Genomic DNA, 17,778 nt, shown 5'->3' with positions numbered 1-17,778 from the left:
GGCAGCGCATGCGCTGCCTCTCCGAGGCATTAAGTAATTTGTAAATGTGTTGAATCTCCGCCTACTGCAGCTCTTTGTCAGTAATTGGTTCCTGAGCTTGTCTGTTTTAGTGTGTTGGTTTCTGACAGGCTAATGCCCTTTGTCGATCAGCCTTTACTTTTTTAAGAACGCCCACGCAGCACCGCCTAACTACAGTAAACATGCTTTATGTGGCATGAAGTGTTTCAGTTGGAACTCTTTTGTTTCTTTTCGTGGCTATTGCTGAAAGAGTTTAGCTGTGTTTAGTTTGAGGCATTGGAATGAAGTGAATTGGGTCAGTAGCGTGTTTTATTATTATAGCTGTGTTTACTTTGAATTGGGTCCATAGCGTGTTTTATTAGCTGTGTTTTCTTTGAGGCATTGGAATGGAGTGAATTGGTTCCGTACTTTTAGTGTACGATGGTCCGTTTCTGCTATTTATTTTGTTTTCATTTTTTTTTTCAGAACAATTACACTGTTATTTAGCGCGTTTTACTTATGTAACTAGAAGGGTTTAGCTGTGTTATTTTGCTGCATTGGAATGGAGTGATTTGGCTCGTAATTTTAGTGTACGATGTTCCTTTTTCTGCTTTTTTGCTTATGTTTATTTATTTTCCCGGGAGAGTTGCATTGCTATTTAGCGCGTTTTGATTTATTTTCCCGGGAGTTTGGCTGTCTTTACTTTGTGGCATTTGAATGGAAAAGACCTTTCGCATCACTCTGTGTCTTCATTTGCATCTCTTTGAGGCTGGGAACGAAGAGATTACAATCTATACTGCCCATTTTAATGTACTTCATTATCTTGGCCTGGTTTCGGTTCTCAGCTGCCACAAACAAGCTGACACTTCACACCATACCAGACTTTCTGTCTTCCGATTTTTTTACCCTTTTCACACATTATTCCCAATTGAAGGGGACTGCGAAGTGGCTGTGTGCGCGTAGCGTGGATGCGGGTAGGAAACCCTTGAATAATAGTGTACATGGGCGCAATGCTTCAGGCTCTTTTATAATTGTCCCTTGTGCCTTTATGAATATATAGCAAATGGCACACCATGTACTGACTTCGTAAGGATAGCAGGATGATTTGATGTGTGAATGAAGTCCCGTAAATATACGATCATACTTGATATCAGCAGCGAGCGTGAAGCGTGTTGATGTGTAAAATGGTATACATTTGCCCAAAACAAACGTTTCTTATTTACAACTGTGCTCGTGTTATAAGGAACATCAGTTTAGCCTTTGGTGCTATTTTGTTGTTGTAACCACATGGGCTCACTGTTTTCGGGTGTTTTATACTTGCAAGCTCTAACTTTATTAATCCCTCTCGAATCTCATCCCATGTTCTAAGTATGTAAAGACGGCAGGATGATTTCATGTTACAATTTCGTGCTGTAACTATACTATCGCAGCTGATGTTAGCAGTGAGCGTGAAAATTCATCATTTTGTAGACAAGCACGCCGTCGTGCATAAAACTAAACATTTGTATTTGAAACTATGCTTGTTTTATAGTGTATATGGGCTCAGTGCTGCAGGCATTTTTTTTAGTTGTAACTTCTGCCCTTATTAATTCACAATAAATGTCACATTATATTCCGAGTGTGTAAGGATAGCAGGATGAGCTGAGATAACAATTACGTGCTGACATTATACTATCACACCTGCTGTAATCTGCCAGTTTTGCGAGCATTGGAATGGAGTGATTTGGCTCGTAATTACTATCGCAGCTGATGTTAGCAGCGAGCGTGCAAATTCCTGATTTTGTAGACAAGCACGCCGTTGTGCTTAAAACTCAGCATTTGTATTTGAAAATATGCTCGTCTTATTGTGTATATGTGCTCACTGCTGCAGGCAGTTTTTTTAGTTGTAACTTGTGCCCTTATTAATTCTCAATAAATGTCACATTATATTCCAAGTGTGTAAGGATAGCAGGATGAGCTGAGATAACAATTACGTGCTGACATTATACTATCACACCTGATGTAATCTGCGAGTTTTGCGAGCATTGGAATGGAGTGATTTGGGTCGTAATTACTATCGCAGCTGATGTTAGCAGCGAGCGTGAAAATTCCTGATTTTGTAGACAAGCACGGCGTCGTGCTTAAAACTCAGCATTTGTATTTGCAAATATGCTCGTCTTATAGTGTATATGGGCTCAGTGCTGCAGGCAGTTTTTTTAGTTGTAACTTCTGCCCTTATTAATTCTCAATAAATGTCACATTATATTCCAAGTGTGTAAGGATAGCAGGATGAGCTGAGATAACAATTACGTGCTGACATTATACTATCACACCTGATGTAATCTGCGAGTTTTGCGTGCATTGGAATGGAGTGATTTGGGTCAGAATTACTATCGCAGCTGATGTTAGCAGCGAGCGTGAAAATTCCTGATTTTGTAGACAAGCACGGCGTCGTGCTTAAAACTCAGCATTTGTATTTGGGAATATGCTCGTCTTATAGTGTATATGGGCTCAGTGCTGCAGGCAGTTTTTTTAGTTGTAACTTCTGCCCGTATTAATTCTGAATAAATGTCACATTATATTCCAAGTGTGTAAGTATAGCAGGATGAGCTAAGATAACAAGTACGTGCTGACATTACACTATCACACCTGATGTAATCTTGGAGTTTTGCGAGCATTGGAATGGAGTGATTTGGGTCCGTAGTTTTAGTGTACGATGGTCCATTTCTGCTATTTATTTTGTTTTAATTTATTTTTCCGGAAGAGTTGTACTGCTATTTAGGTCGTTGTATTTATTTTACTAGAAGGGTTTAGCTGTCTTCATTTTGCGGCATTGGAATGGAGTGATTTGGCTCGTAATTACTATCGCAGCTGATGTTAGCAGCGAGCGTGAAAATTCCTGATTTTGTAGAGAAGCACGCCGTCGTGCTTAAAACTCAGCATTTGTATTTGAAAATATGCTCGTCTTATAGTGTATATGGGCTCACTGCTGCAGGCAGTTTTTTTAGTTGTAACTTGTGCCCTTATTAATTCTCAATAAATGTCACATTATATTCCAAGTGTGTAAGGATAGCAGGATGAGCTGAGATAACAATTACGTGCTGACATTATACTATCACACCTGATGTAATCTGGGAGTTTTGCGAGCATTGGAATGGAGTGATTTGGGTCGTAATTACTATTGCAGCTGATGTTAGCAGCGAGCGTGAAAATTCCTGATTTTGTAGACAAGCACGGCGTCGTGCTTAAAACTCAGCATTTGTATTTGGGAATATGCTCGTCTTATAGTGTATATGGGCTCAGTGCTGCAGGCAGTTTTTTTAGTTGTAACTTCTGCCCGTATTAATTCTGAATAAATGTCACATTATATTCCAAGTGTGTAAGTATAGCAGGATGAGCTAAGATAACAAGTACGTGCTGACATTACACTATCACACCTGATGTAATCTGGGAGTTTTGAGAGCATTGGAATGGAGTGATTTGGGTCCGTAGTTTTAGTGTACGATGGTCCATTTCTGCTATTTATTTTGTTTTAATTTATTTTTCCGGAAGAGTTGTACTGCTATTTAGGTCGTTGTATTTATTTTACTAGAAGGGTTTAGCTGTCTTCATTTTGCGGCATTGGAATGGAGTGATTTGGCTCGTAATTACTATCGCAGCTGATGTTAGCAGCGAGCGTGAAAATTCCTGATTTTGTAGAGAAGCACGCCGTCGTGCTTAAAACTCAGCATTTGTATTTGAAAATATGCTCGTCTTATAGTGTATATGGGCTCACTGCTGCAGGCAGTTTTTTTAGTTGTAACTTGTGCCCTTATTAATTCTCAATAAATGTCACATTATATTCCAAGTGTGTAAGGATAGCAGGATGAGCTGAGATAACAATTACGTGCTGACATTATACTATCACACCTGATGTAATCTGGGAGTTTTGCGAGCATTGGAATGGAGTGATTTGGGTCGTATTTACTATTGCAGCTGATGTTAGCAGCGAGCGTGAAATTTCCTGATTTTGTAGACAAGCACGCCGTCGTGCTTAAAACTCAGCATTTGTATTTGAAAATATGCTTGTCTTATAGTGTATATGGGCTCAGTGCAGCAGGCAGTTTTTTTTAGTTGTAACTTCTGCCCTTATTAATTATCAATAAATGTCACATTATATTCCAAGTGTGTAAGGATGGCAGGATGAGCTGAGATAACAATTACGTGCTGACATTATACTATCACACCTGATGTAATCTGCGAGTTTTGCGAGCATTGGGATGGAGTGATTTGGGTCAGAATTACTATCGCAGCTGATGTTAGCGGCGAGCGTGAAAATTCCTGATTTTGTAGACAAGCACGGCGTCGTGCTTAAAACTCAGCATTTGTATTTGGGAATATGCTCGTCTTATAGTGTATATGGGCTCAGTGCTGCAGGCAGTTTTTTTAGTTCTAACTTCTGCCCGTATTAATTCTGAATAAATGTCACATTATACTCCAAGTGTGTAAGCATAGCAGGATGAGCTAAGATAACAAATACGTGCTGACATTACACTATCACACCTGATGTAATCTTGGAGTTTTGCGAGCATTGGAATGGAGTGATTTGGGTCCGTAGTTTTAGTGTACGATGGTCCATTTCTGCTATTTATTTTGTTTTAATTTATTTTTTCGGAAGAGTTGTACTGCTATTTAGGTCGTTGTATTTATTTTACTAGAAGGGTTTAGCTGTCTTCATTTTGCGGCATTGGAATGGAGTGATTTGGCTCGTAATTACTATCGCAGCTGATGTTAGCAGCGAGCGTGAAAATTCCTGATTTTGTAGAGAAGCACGCCGTCGTGCTTAAAACTCAGCATTTGTATTTGAAAATATGCTCGTCTTATAGTGTATATGGGCTCACTGCTGCAGGCAGCTTTTTTAGTTGTAACTTGTGCCCTTATTAATTCTCAATAAATGTCACATTATATTCCAAGTGTGTAAGGATAGCAGGATGAGCTGAGATAACAATTACGTGCTGACATTATACTATCACACCTGATGTAATCTGGGAGTTTTGCGAGCATTGGAATGGAGTGATTTGGGTCGTAATTACTATTGCAGCTGATGTTAGCAGCGAGCGTGAAATTTCCTGATTTTGTAGACAAGCACGCCGTCATGCTTAAAACTCAGCATTTGTATTTGAAAATATGCTCATCTTATAGTGTATATGTGCTCAGTGCTGCAGGCAGTGTTTTTAGTTGTAACTTCTGCCCTTATTAAATGTCACATTATATTCCAAGTGTGTAAGGATAGCAGGATGAGCTAAGATAACAAATACGTGCTGACATTACATTATCACACCTGATGTAATCTTGGAGTCTTGCGAGCATTGGAATGGAGTGATTTGGGTCCGTAGTTTTAGTGTACGATGGTCCATTTCTGCTATTTATTTTGTTTTAATTTATTTTTCCGGAAGAGTTGTACTGCTATTTAGGTCGTTGTATTTATTTTACTAGAAGGGTTTAGCTGTCTTTATTTTGCGGCATTGGATTGGAGTGATTTGGCTCGTAATTACTATCGCAGCTGATGTTAGCAGCGAGCGTGAAAATTCCTGATTTTGTAGACAAGCACGCCGTCGTACTTAAAACTCAGCATTTGTATTTGAAAATATGCTCGTCTTATAGTGTATATGGGCTCAGTGCTGCAGGCAGTTTTTTTAGTTGTAACTTCTGCCCTTATTAATTTGAAATAAATGACACATATTATTCCAAGTGTGTAAGGATAGCAGGATGAGCTGAGATAACAATTACGTGCTGACATTATACTATCACATCTGATGTAATCTGCGAGTTTTGCGAGCATTGGAATGGAGTGATTTGGGTAGTAATTACTATCGCAGCTGATGTTAGCAGCGAGCGTGAAAATTCCTGATTTTGTAGACAAGCACGCCGTCGTGCTTAAAACTCAGCATTTGTATTTGAAAATATGCTCGTCTTATAGTGTATATGGGCTCAATGCTGCAGGCAGTTTCTTTAGTTGTAACTTGTGCTCTTATTAATTTGAAATAAATGACACATTATATTCCAAGCGTGTAAGGATAGCAGGATGAGCTGAGATCACAATTACGTGCTGACATTACACTATCACACCTGCTGTAATCTGCGAGTCTTGCGAGCATTGGAATGGAGTCATTTGGGTCCGTAGTTTTAGTGTGCGATGGTCCGTTTCTGCTATTTATTTTGTTTTAATTTATTTTTCCGGAAGAGTTGTACTGCTATTCAGGTCGTTGTATTTATTTTACTGGAAGGGTTTAGCTGTCTTTATTTTGCGGCATTGGAATGGAGTGATTTGGGTCGTAATTTTAGTGTACGATGGTCCGTTTCTGCTTTTGGGCTTATTTTTATTTATTTTCCCGGGAGTTTGGCTGTTTTTACTTTGCGGCATTAGAATGGAAAAGACCTTTCGCATCACTCTGTGTCTTCATTTGCATGTCTTTGAAGCTGGGAACGAAGAGATTATAATCTATACTGCCCATCTCAATGTACTTAATTATCTTGGCCTGGTTTCGGTTCTCAGCTGTCACAAACAAGCTGACACTTCACACCATACCAGACTTTCTGTCTTCCGATTTTTTTACCCTTTTCACACATTATTCCCAATTGAAGGGGACTGCGAAGTGGCTGTGTGCGCGTAGCGTGGATGCGGGTAGGAAACCCTTGAATAATAGTGTACATGGGCGCAATGCTTCAGGCTCTTTTATAGTTGTCCCTTGTGCCTTTATGAATATATAGCAAATGGCACACCATGTACTGACTTCGTAAGGATAGCAGGATGATTTGATGTGTGAATGAAGTCCCGTAAATATACGATCATACTTGATATCAGCAGCGAGCGTGAAGCGTGTTGATGTGTAAAATGGTATACATTTGCCCAAAACAAACGTTTCTTATTTACAACTGTGCTTGTGTTATAAGGAACATCACTTTAGCCTTTGGTGCTGTTTTGTTGTTGTAACCACATGGGCTCACTGTTTTCGGGTGTTTTATACTTGCAAGCTCTAACTTTATCAATCCCTCTCGAATCTCATCCCATGTTCTAAGTATGTAAAGACGGCAGGATGATTTCATGTTACAATTTCGTGCTGTAACTATACTATCGCAGCTGATGTTAGCAGTGAGCGTGAAAATTCATCATTTTGTAGACAAGCACGCCGTCGTGCATAAAACTAAACATTTGTATTTGAAACTATGCTTGTCTTATAGTGTATATGGGCTCAGTGCTGCAGGCATTTTTTTTTAGTTGTAACTTCTGCCCTTATTAATTCTCAATAAATTTCACATTATATTCCAAGTGTGTAAGGATAGCAGGATGAGCTGAGATAACAATTACGTGCCGACATTATACTATCACACCTGATGTAATCTGCGAGTTTTGCGAGCATTGGAATGGAGTGATTTGGGTCGTAATTACCATCGCAGCTGATGTTAGCAGCGAGCGTGAAAATTCGTGATTTTGTAGACAAGCACGCCGTCGTGCTTAAAACTCAGCATTTGTATTTGAAAATATGCTCGTCTTATAGTGTATATGTGCTCAGTGCTGCAGGCAGTTTTTTTAGTTGTAACTTCTGCCCTTATTAATTCTCAATAAATGTCACATTATATTCCAAGTGTGTAAGGATAGCAGGATGAGCTGAGATAACAATTACGTGCTGACATTATACTATCACACCTGATGTAATCTGCGAGTTTTGCGAGCATTGGAATGGAGTGATTTGGGTCGTAATTACTATCGCAGCTGATGTTAGCAGCGAGCGTGAAAATTCCTGATTTTGTAAGCAAGCACGCCGTCGTGCTTAAAACTCAGCATTTGTATTTGAAAATATGCTCGTCTTATAGTGTATATGGGCTCAGTGCTGCAGGCAGTTTTTTTAGTTGTAACTTGTGCTCTTATTAATTTGAAATAAATGTCACATTATATTCCAAGTGTGTAAGGATAGCAGGATGAGCTGAGATCACAATTACGTGCTGACATTACACTATCACACCTGCTGTAATCTGCGAGTCTTGCGAGCATTGGAATGGAGTGATTTGGGTCCGTAGTTTTAGTGTGCGATGGTCCGTTTCTGCTATTTATTTTGTTTTAATTTATTTTTCCGGAAGAGTTGTACTGCTATTCAGGTCGTTGTATTTATTTTACTGGAAGGGTTTAGCTGTCTTTATTTTGCGGCATTGGAATGGAGTGATTTGGGTCGTAATTTTAGTGTACGATGGTCCGTTTCTGCTTTTGGGCTTATTTTTATTTATTTTCCCGGGAGTTTGGCTGTCTTCACTTTGCGGCATTGGAATGGAAAAGACCTTTCGCATCACTCTGTGTCTTCATTTGCATGTCTTTGAAGCTGGGAACGAAGAGATTACAATCTATACTGCCCATCTCAATGTACTTAATTATCTTGGCCTGGTTTCTTTCGTTTTTTAGCTGCCACAAACAAGTTGACGCTTCACACCATACCAGACTTTCTGTCTTCCGATTTTTTTACCCTTTTCACACATTATTCCCAATTGAAGGGCACTGCGAAGTGGCTGTGTGCGCGTAGCGTGGATGCGGGTAGGAAACCCTTGAATAATAGTGTACATGGGCGCAATGCTTCAGGCTCTTTTATAATTGTCCCTTGTGCCTTTATGAATATATAACAAATGGCACACCATGTACTGACTTCGTAAGGATAGCAGGATGATTTGATGTGTGAATGAAGTCCCGTAAATATACGATCATACTTGATATCAGCAGCGAGCGTGAAGCGTGTTGATGTGTAAAATGGTATACATTTGCCCAAAACAAACGTTTCTTATTTACAACTGTGCTCGTGTTATAAGGAACATCAGTTTAGCCTTTGGTGCTATTTTGTTGTTGTAACCACATGGGCTCACTGTTTTCGGGTGTTTTATACTTGCAAGCTCTAACTTTATTAATCCCTCTCGAATCTCATCCCATGTTCTAAGTATGTAAAGACGGCAGGATGATTTCATGTTACAATTTCGTGCTGTAACTATACTATCGCAGCTGATGTTAGCAGTGAGCGTGAAAATTCATCATTTTGTAGACAAGCACGCCGTCGTGCATAAAACTAAACATTTGTATTTGAAACTATGCTTGTCTTATAGTGTATATGGGCTCAGTGCTGCAGGCATTTTTTTTAGTTGTAACTTCTGCCCTTATTAATTCTCAATAAATGTCACATTATATTCCAAGTGTGTAAGGATAGCAGGATGAGCTGAGATAACAATTACGTGCTGACATTATACTATCACACCTGATGTAATCTGCGAGTTTTGCGAGCATTGGAATGGAGTGATTTGGGTCGTAATTACTATCGCAGCTGATGTTAGCAGCGAGCGTGAAAATTCATGATTTTGTAGGCAAGCACGCCGTCGTGCTTAAAACTCAGCATTTGTATTTGAAAATATGCTCGTCTTATAGTGTATATGGGCTCAGTGCTGCAGGCAGTTTTTTTAGTTGTAACTTCTGCCCTTATTAATTCTCAATAAATGTCACATTATATTCCAAGTGTGTATGGATAGCAGGATGAGCTGAGATAACAATTACGTGCTGACATTATACTATCACACCTGATGTAATCTGCGAGTTTTGCGAGCATTGGAATATAGTTATTTGGGTCCGTAGTTTTAGTGTACGATGGTCCATTTCTGCTATTTATTTTGTTTTAATTTATTTTTCGGGAAGAGTTGTACTGCTATTTAGGTCGTTGTATTTATTTTACTAGAAGGGTTTAGCTGTCTTTATTTTGCGGCATTGGAATGGAGTGATTTGGCTCGTAATTACTATCGCAGCTGATGTTAGCAGCGAGCGTGAAAATTTCTGATTTTGTAGACAAGCACGCCGTCGTGCTTAAAACTCAGCATTTGTATTTGAAAATATGTTTGTCTTATAGTGTATATGGGCTCAGTGCTGCAGGCAGTTTTTTTAGTTGTAACTTGTGCCCTTATTAATTCTCAATAAATGTCACATTATATTCCAAGTGTGTAAGGATAGCAGGATGAGCTGAGATAACAATTACGTGCTGACATTATACTATCACACCTGATGTAATCTGCGAGTTTTGCGAGCATTGGAATGGAGTGATTTGGGTCGTAATTACTATTGCAGCTAATGTTAGCAGCGAGCGTGAAAATTCCTGATTTTGTAGACAAGCACGCCGTCGTGCTTAAAACTCAGCATTTGTATTTGAAAATATGCTCGTCTTATAGTGTATATGGGCTCAGTGCTGCAGGCAGTTTTTTTAGTTGTAACTTCTGCCCTTATTAATTCTGAATAAATGTCATAATATATTCCAAGTGTGTAAGGATAGCAGGATGAGCTAAGATAACAAATACGTGCTAACATTACATTATCACACCTGATGTAATCTTGGAGTCTTGCGAGCATTGGAATGGAGTGATTTGGGTCCGTAGTTTTAGTGTACGATAGCTCTAAAATTTACAAATGCGAGACCTGTTGCATTGTAAATGCTTGTTATTACAGGACTCTCGTTATTCAGCATTTTTTGTTGCATGGATAGGAATGGGCTCAGTTCATATTTCTTTGAATTTCAGCATATGGAGTGCGATTTTGGCAAGTTATGCATCTTTAAGGATCTGCTGTGTTTGCTCTTGAAAGTGAGTATCGAGCATGGGTACTGGTTAATTCAGCCTGGTGGTTTGTCAACGCGATAATATTAGGATGCCAATTATGGTTTCTTTCGTTTTTCTTTCATTATGAATTACAGTGAACTTCACTGCAGCGATCAGCATCAACACATGAGGCTGTAGTGTTGTGAAGTAAGAATTATTTACTGAGGAGATTTAGGAGTGTTTCTCTGTTTATTTATCCACAGCATTCATCAGTGCACTAAGGGTGTGGAGATCTTTGGTCTTTTCTTTTCTTTTTTTATTCCGAATTATTAACCAATATTTGTATCACTGGTGTATATATATCACTGTCCATGGTTGATAATTGTTTGGATTTGTGCGCGTACAGGCTTATATCACTCTGGAGTCGTTGAATGTATCTTTAGGCCAGTTTTGTAGAGATACAATTATCATTCTATAATGTTGTGCATTTTTGTTCTTCATTTTTTAATACAGGCCCCTGAAGAAGGGATTCTGAGTGATCCCGAAATGCATTGGGCATGAACCACAACAACGGCATTTTTTTTGTGAAACAATTACTCTTGTTGATGTGATTTCATTAAGATTTATTAAGTATACGTTGCTTCTGGTAGATTTGAATATCAGTTCTGTTTATCAAAGAATTGTATAGGATCTTTTATTTGCAATCTTTATAGCTCAACAATTGAAAGAGAATCATTTTTGAGAAATTGAAACATTGTGATGTTTTATGTTTATATTCCCATGTAGATAATTTGCTGAGTCTAATTAATGTAATTTGTGAAGTGTTTTCTTTACTTTCTTTAGCTGTGCAGCCGGTATCCAGATGCTGTTGCATCTGTTGTTTTTGATTGTATTTGAGGTTGGAGCCTTTTCCGGTTTGCACGCACTAAATGTCAAACATTGGTACAGAATTGTGTGAAAATTTCAGTTACAAGTAGTTCCTATGTTTATTTTTCTGCTGTGCGCTGACTTATTTCAATTGTGATATGTTCTGTGATGCAGCCACACCATATACTCTTAAGTGCATTATAACCTCGCGGTAAATGCTAACTTTGAGATGGCTGCATCAAAACATGTCGTGTTTGGTGTCAAACGCTTTGGAATACTACCCCCCCCCCCCCGCCAGTTCTGACGGCGGGGGTAGCATTCCACCCTTCTAGAGGGAGAGACATGTTCACACTGGCTAAACCCGGTAGGACTTTCCTGAGCTCTGGCATCACAAAATGGATGCCTCTGCCACAATCAATGAGTCATCCTGCATCACACTCTGGGATACCCAAATGGTTGTGAATCACCAAGTGATAAACCTGGAGATGAGGTATCACCATATACCCACTGCACCCAATTAGCGCTGTCCAATTCTTCAGCAATCACAACATTACTGCATTCTTATCGTTCACGATATTAATTTTCATAACAGAATATTTCCCTTTGTGCTCCTTTCTCTCACCTGAACATTGCACTCCAGCATCACGTCTGATGTGACAGGCATTATGTCCCCACGCATCATGAGGACAGTCGAAGAAGGACGCCTCTGCTCCTGTGCATCGAATCCGACTCAGCCACACTTGGTGCCATCCTGCTCCAAACACTTCATTGCCACTTAGTGCATATAAAGCTGATCCGCATCCAAGATGTCTACAGACCACCTCAGCATCCTTCTTATCCCAGTGAATATCGCAGACCGTACCCCATCGCTTCCCATGCCTGACCTCCACTCTCCCTTTGCAGGCATCACCAGCATTGACCAAGCGGATCTCATCGGCACCACCTGTGGCCAGTGGAAGAGAAGGGAACAGATATTAAGTACATTGACCACCTCCAGAAGGGAGACATTCAAAGGTCAGTAAAGAGATACAATATCTCATCAGCACCACCTGTGACCAGTGGAAGAGAAGGGAAGAGATATTGAGTACATTAACCACCTCTAGAAAGGAGACAATTGAAGGTGAGTAAAGAGATACCATGTCAGCAGTCAGCTCACTGCTTCTCCTCTCTGAGATCACAGGTGGACAAACAGATCTGAGAAGCTGAGCATTGTCTCTGTAAATCCTGAATGTATATACCGAATATGATCTAGCAATAGTCTTTAAATAAATAATGCCATTTCGAGATTCTAGCATATTAGCAGAAGCTCACCATTAAATACATAAGTATATTAATTGTGTACAAACAGACTGTTGATAATACATGATGCAGCATTAGTTACTAGTGTTTCACAATCATGTGCATCAGCAAAAAAAAATCAGTCCCATGGGAGTTTTTAGAAGCATACCTAAAACAACATTAGAGTCTATCTTAGAAGAACGTTAAACAATTAGACGATAGAATTGTACAGTGTATGACGCCACTTCTTAGGGCCCAATTTAGATTTTGGCAGGTGGAGTGAAGGCAGTCAGGGTGGTATGTCCGGCAGCACTTCACCCACCCAATTTAAAGTTCACTGTCTGCCCTGAGGGAACTCATTGGGTTTGTATGAACCACTATCTCAATGTTTTATACAATGTTATTTAGAGTGGGAGTTTGCTTTGGCAAAGTAAAAATGAATAGCCCCAACACCAGTGGAGTTTTCTCCCATGGTGTAAGGATAGTTTTTATTTTATATTTTTATTTTAACATTCCCTCACCTCCAGGATATTCATGGATTTGGTAGACAGTATAAAGACATCTGACTCCCCATTCTAAATAGGGTAGAATGGCTTACCGCTGAAGCTCCATATTCTCTCTGGCCTTCGGAGGAAGGTTTACACTGAATGGGTACATTTTGCTCTATCAGTGTAAACCTGGTGGTCCACCAGACTTTAAACTGGGTGAGCTGACTGAGTGTTAGGCAGCCAAGGTACTCTGTTACTGCTGCCCTTAATGATTCCTTTGTTTATAGCATTTCATCCCATACATTCTTTCGTTCTAGGTGTTGTAATTACCAAGGTTTACAATCACTTTGTTTATTTGTACTCAAATTATTGACCGCAGAACCTGAGATGCTGAGTTCCAGGCTCTGAGCTCATGATGTGCAGGACACAGCAGATGTTAGAGGTGAGCATTAATACATTACTGGGTGCTTGCACCTAAAGATAACACTCACTATGAGTCTACAAAGGTAGAACATTGCAATTAGCCCTTGTACAAGCCCTTACCAGTGGGACAAGAACATTAGGCCTGGTTGGGCGAAGGTTAAACAACCGAACCTCAATGGACCCAGTACAGGTAGTGAGTTTATTACACGAAGAGGTCACACAACCACACTATATATAGAAAAACGCTTTAAAGCAAAGCAAGCTCCCAAAGGTCAAGTAATCCATTGAGGGCCTGGTTTATTTGTTGGTGGGCAGGTTACTCCATCACAACGGTGAAGGATATTTCATCTGCAGAAATATAAATCCCATGGTATATAATCGAATGCATGTTTCTGTCGACAGGATATCACCACTCATTCACACCACTAGTTACACGGTTACTTAGGTTCCTCACTTGCACTCATCGATACGGCATTTTTCAGATTAAAAGATCTCTGACAAAGATCCCCCAGGCCCATCAGGCATTGCAGCGCCGCCCTGATAAGGAGCACCCAATGATGAAGAATGACACCCTAACAGCTGTGTGACGGCACCAAGATCTGACCTGTCTTCCTGTGACAGGACTACCAGCCACTCGGATCAATGTTTGGTGACCCTTTTGACCAAGGAGGAACTACCCCAACCTTGATAATTGTTGATATATCAGATCTATTCAGTTGATATTCACACTCCGCTTAGTGGAGAGAATTCTTAGAATATAGAATTTCTGTTATTTTTCTTTTTTTGGTAGGCCAAATTCAAAACCACATCTCCCCCAATCCGTATGCCTTCCAGTTTGTCTCAGGAGACCTAACAGACCCCATGTTGATCTGGAAATATTTTATGGAAATGTTCCTGAGGCTATCTCTAAAGACGTTTTGTGCATTAGTTCTCCATGGTGGAGAAGAATGGGAATGGGTGTTTCGTATTTGAATTACAAGGCTGCATGATTGGACAGTTCTCTTAAATGTACTGTCATGCTGACAATCTAGTTCAATTAGACATGTAGCAGAAAGAAGTAATCAGGTGAACAAATTACTTATGCACCCCAGAAAAGAAAGCGTAACCCCAGTTTCTAGATTATGTTTGCACCACGCCTCACACAGGTCATCGGCTGCAACAAAAGGACTCAAGCAAAGTGTGAGATTGAGTGGCCACCAACAGGGACCCAACTGTTGCATTCACAAGGCCATTGAGGTTGCATCCAATGATTGTAAATCCCGAATAATGGACATGGTACAGCAGAGGAGATGCGTTGGTTCTGCTGGGATTTGCGTCATGCAGCAGAGGTGATGCATCAGTTCTGCTGAGACCACAGTTGTGCTGACAGAGCACCTTCAGACTCACTTCCAAGGGTCCAGGACTGGGCTGGCTGCACAGAGGCCAGAGGCCAGATTCTGGGTTCAAGGTTGTTGGAGCCTGGTCTGTTCCTAAGGCTCTGATCAGGAGGCCTTCCAACTAGCCCTTGGACTCACTCTGGTGGTTCTAGGTTTCACTCCGACAGGAGGGAAGCAGAGCAACAGGACAGTAGGACAGCAGGCCAGCAGAGCAGTAGTCTATCAGTGTGGCAGTTCTTCAACAGCACTGCAGTCCTTCTTCCTGGTAGAGTCCTCCCCAGATCCAGAAGTGGACTGAGTGGAGAGTTGGTGTCTGAGGTCCAACATTTATACCTGATGTCTTGGGAGAAGTTTCTAGAGAATTCCCTATGAAGTGCTCAGGTTTCCTGGCTCCCCTGTTCTGGCTCCAGCCTAACTACAGGGGGTATGCAATCCTTTATGTGAAGGCAGGACTCAGCCTATTCAGTTGCAAGTGGGTCTGTGCCCAGTTGCACCCTTCATCCTGTCAGTAATGGTCCATCCAGTCATACCCAAGCTCTTGATTATGTGCAGCTGACTGAGCAGAATACACAAACTCCAACTGCCAAATTCAGCTAATCATATGACCCAAGGGCAGTCACTAAATGACTAAGGCAGGAAAATGCCAAAGTTCTCAAAGTGGCATTTACAAAATTGTAATTTAAAATCCAACTTTACCATTAAAGAGGATTTTAATTATAATTCCAAAGACACTAAACACGAACTGTGTACCTGTTCCTATTTAGAAGTTACCCATTATTAGGTGTAATAATGCAACCCAATCTTATCCTATGGGAGAAACAAGCCTTGCAGTAGTGAAAAATGATTTTAGGAGTTTTTCACTACCAGAACATGTAAAACATAAAATTCATATCATACTTTTCAAATACACTTCACCCAGCCATTTGGGCTGTGTAGTGCCTACCCTAGGAGTGATGTATATACATTAAAAAGGAAGGTTTAAGGATGGGAAAATGTTTATTTTGCTAGGTTGAAATGGCAGTTTAAAACTATGCACACAATATGCAATGACAGGTCTGGGACATGTTTAAAGGCTGGGTGCATGCAGTACCACTGTACTTTACAAGTAAATTAAATGTGCCAAGTGGATAAAAGCCAATGTCATCATGTTTAGTGCTCCGAGTCCTAAGGACAACAAACACAAATTTCAGCAAAAATGAAGGGAAAAGAGTGAAAACGTTTGGGGAAAGACGGTGGATTTCTTGAAGCAATAGTATGCTGATTTGTTGCCCTCCTAAGCGCAGCTCCATGTTTTATTTCGTTAACAAGCACGTTGACAAAGAGAGGCAATGGAGGGGGCTAGCTATATTGTGCATGTGCTTGGCTACTAAAATGTATGGATGGAAATATCTTAAATACATGTAGAAATAAAAAAGTGTGCTGCAATTGATGTTATGCATATATCTAGTAACAAACAAACTACACCTGTGAGCCCCGTAGGCTGTATCCCTAAAACAAATACCCCATAGAACAAGTAAATAAAGAAAAGATTGATTGCATAAGAATAACAAGGGGTCATGGTTCCATTAAACAAAGTTAAGAGCAAAGTGAGGCTTCCCAGGGTATGAGTTCTGGAGAATAAACATGCCTCAGGAAGCAAGATCAGAGCAGAGTATCTGTCACCTCAACCACAGCACTCTAATGCGGACCATCTTCTTTATGAGGCCTGTCTCAGCATGATACTGACTGAGAGGAGAGTGAAGACCGATCAAGTGGGCGTAACAAGTATTTTCCATCGTGGTCCTGAATCTAAGCATTCCATTGTCACATATTCCCTGAGAGATGATTTTGATGGGTAAGCAGCGTATTTATCCTTATGTTGTCCTTGAAATACTTGTTGTAGACACTTGCCCCGTTGCCATTTGTGTCTGTCCTATCATTTATCTTTCTTATGGTGCATGTCACTCTGGATTGCCATTCCTCTATCCAACTCCAGGACAGTTTGGGAGGGTCACAGAAGAGGTATTTTGAGTGGTGGAGTACTTTAAGCTTAGCGGGACATTGGCCTGAGTTTCTGTTTCATGGCGTCAAATGTACTTCCCTGTTTCTATACAAGTTTAGTATTATCTTGGAATATCATTACATTTTAGCAATCATATTTGATATCATTTATAGACAGTACCTCCTATAGGATCTAGTCCTCTTTAGAAATCTGGCAGTCAAGCCATAGCCCCGGGGGGTGGGGGGGGTGGCTGAAGCCCAAGGGCATGGTGCACTCGTTCTATAATGAAACATTGTGGGAATTTGAGAATTTCTGTTTGTGTCAGACTGGTTACCAGCACACCGTCAGACAACCTGCTATGTACAATCCATGCAAAGGGAAGAAGTCATAAGTCCCGCCACCACCAATACAAACTTACCTGCCGTTCACACAGAAAAGTGTTATCTGCAAGCAGTTGTAACTGATGACGGCATCCACAGGGCTTGACCAAGTAGCCAAGCTGTGATCCAAGGAAACGATCCAAAAGATTCAATAAACCCAAAAGTAATATAAGCACGGAATCCACTCTTGTCCTGAGAGTGTGCGCTTGCCTCACTGTTAAGGTAGTAGTCAAGAATAAGGAAAAAATATAAGCCAAGCGTGAGATGTCTCATGCGTTACTCAATAAAGAGAAAAATGAGGCTGATGCAGAGAACGATGGATTCTCATTCAAGCAAGAGTTCTGCAGCGGAAGGCACTAGAAAGGCTCCGACTTTTCTGGGCGACTGTGTTTCTAATTGCAGACGCGTGCTCCGGACAGCGT

The 17,778-nt window shown here is 40.4% G+C and overlaps 1 protein-coding gene across 2 annotated transcripts in view; it reads right to left on the bottom strand.

Annotated features, from left to right (window-relative positions):
- Positions 1-17,778, bottom strand: part of LOC146859518 (CD5 antigen-like) — a 722,585-nt gene that overhangs the window by 95,875 nt on the left and 608,932 nt on the right. For both annotated transcript variants that reach the window (XM_085650226.1, XM_085650227.1), the window contains one exon: positions 12,053-12,373. In XM_085650226.1, coding sequence (XP_085506352.1) covers positions 12,053-12,373 — 321 coding nt within the window. The remainder of the gene's footprint in view (positions 1-12,052; positions 12,374-17,778) is intronic.

Source organism: Triturus cristatus, chromosome 3_2 (assembly GCF_964204655.1).
Source record: "Triturus cristatus chromosome 3_2, aTriCri1.1, whole genome shotgun sequence".
Classification (NCBI taxonomy): domain Eukaryota; kingdom Metazoa; phylum Chordata; class Amphibia; order Caudata; family Salamandridae; genus Triturus; species Triturus cristatus.
This window is presented reverse-complemented; position numbering and strand designations above follow the sequence as displayed.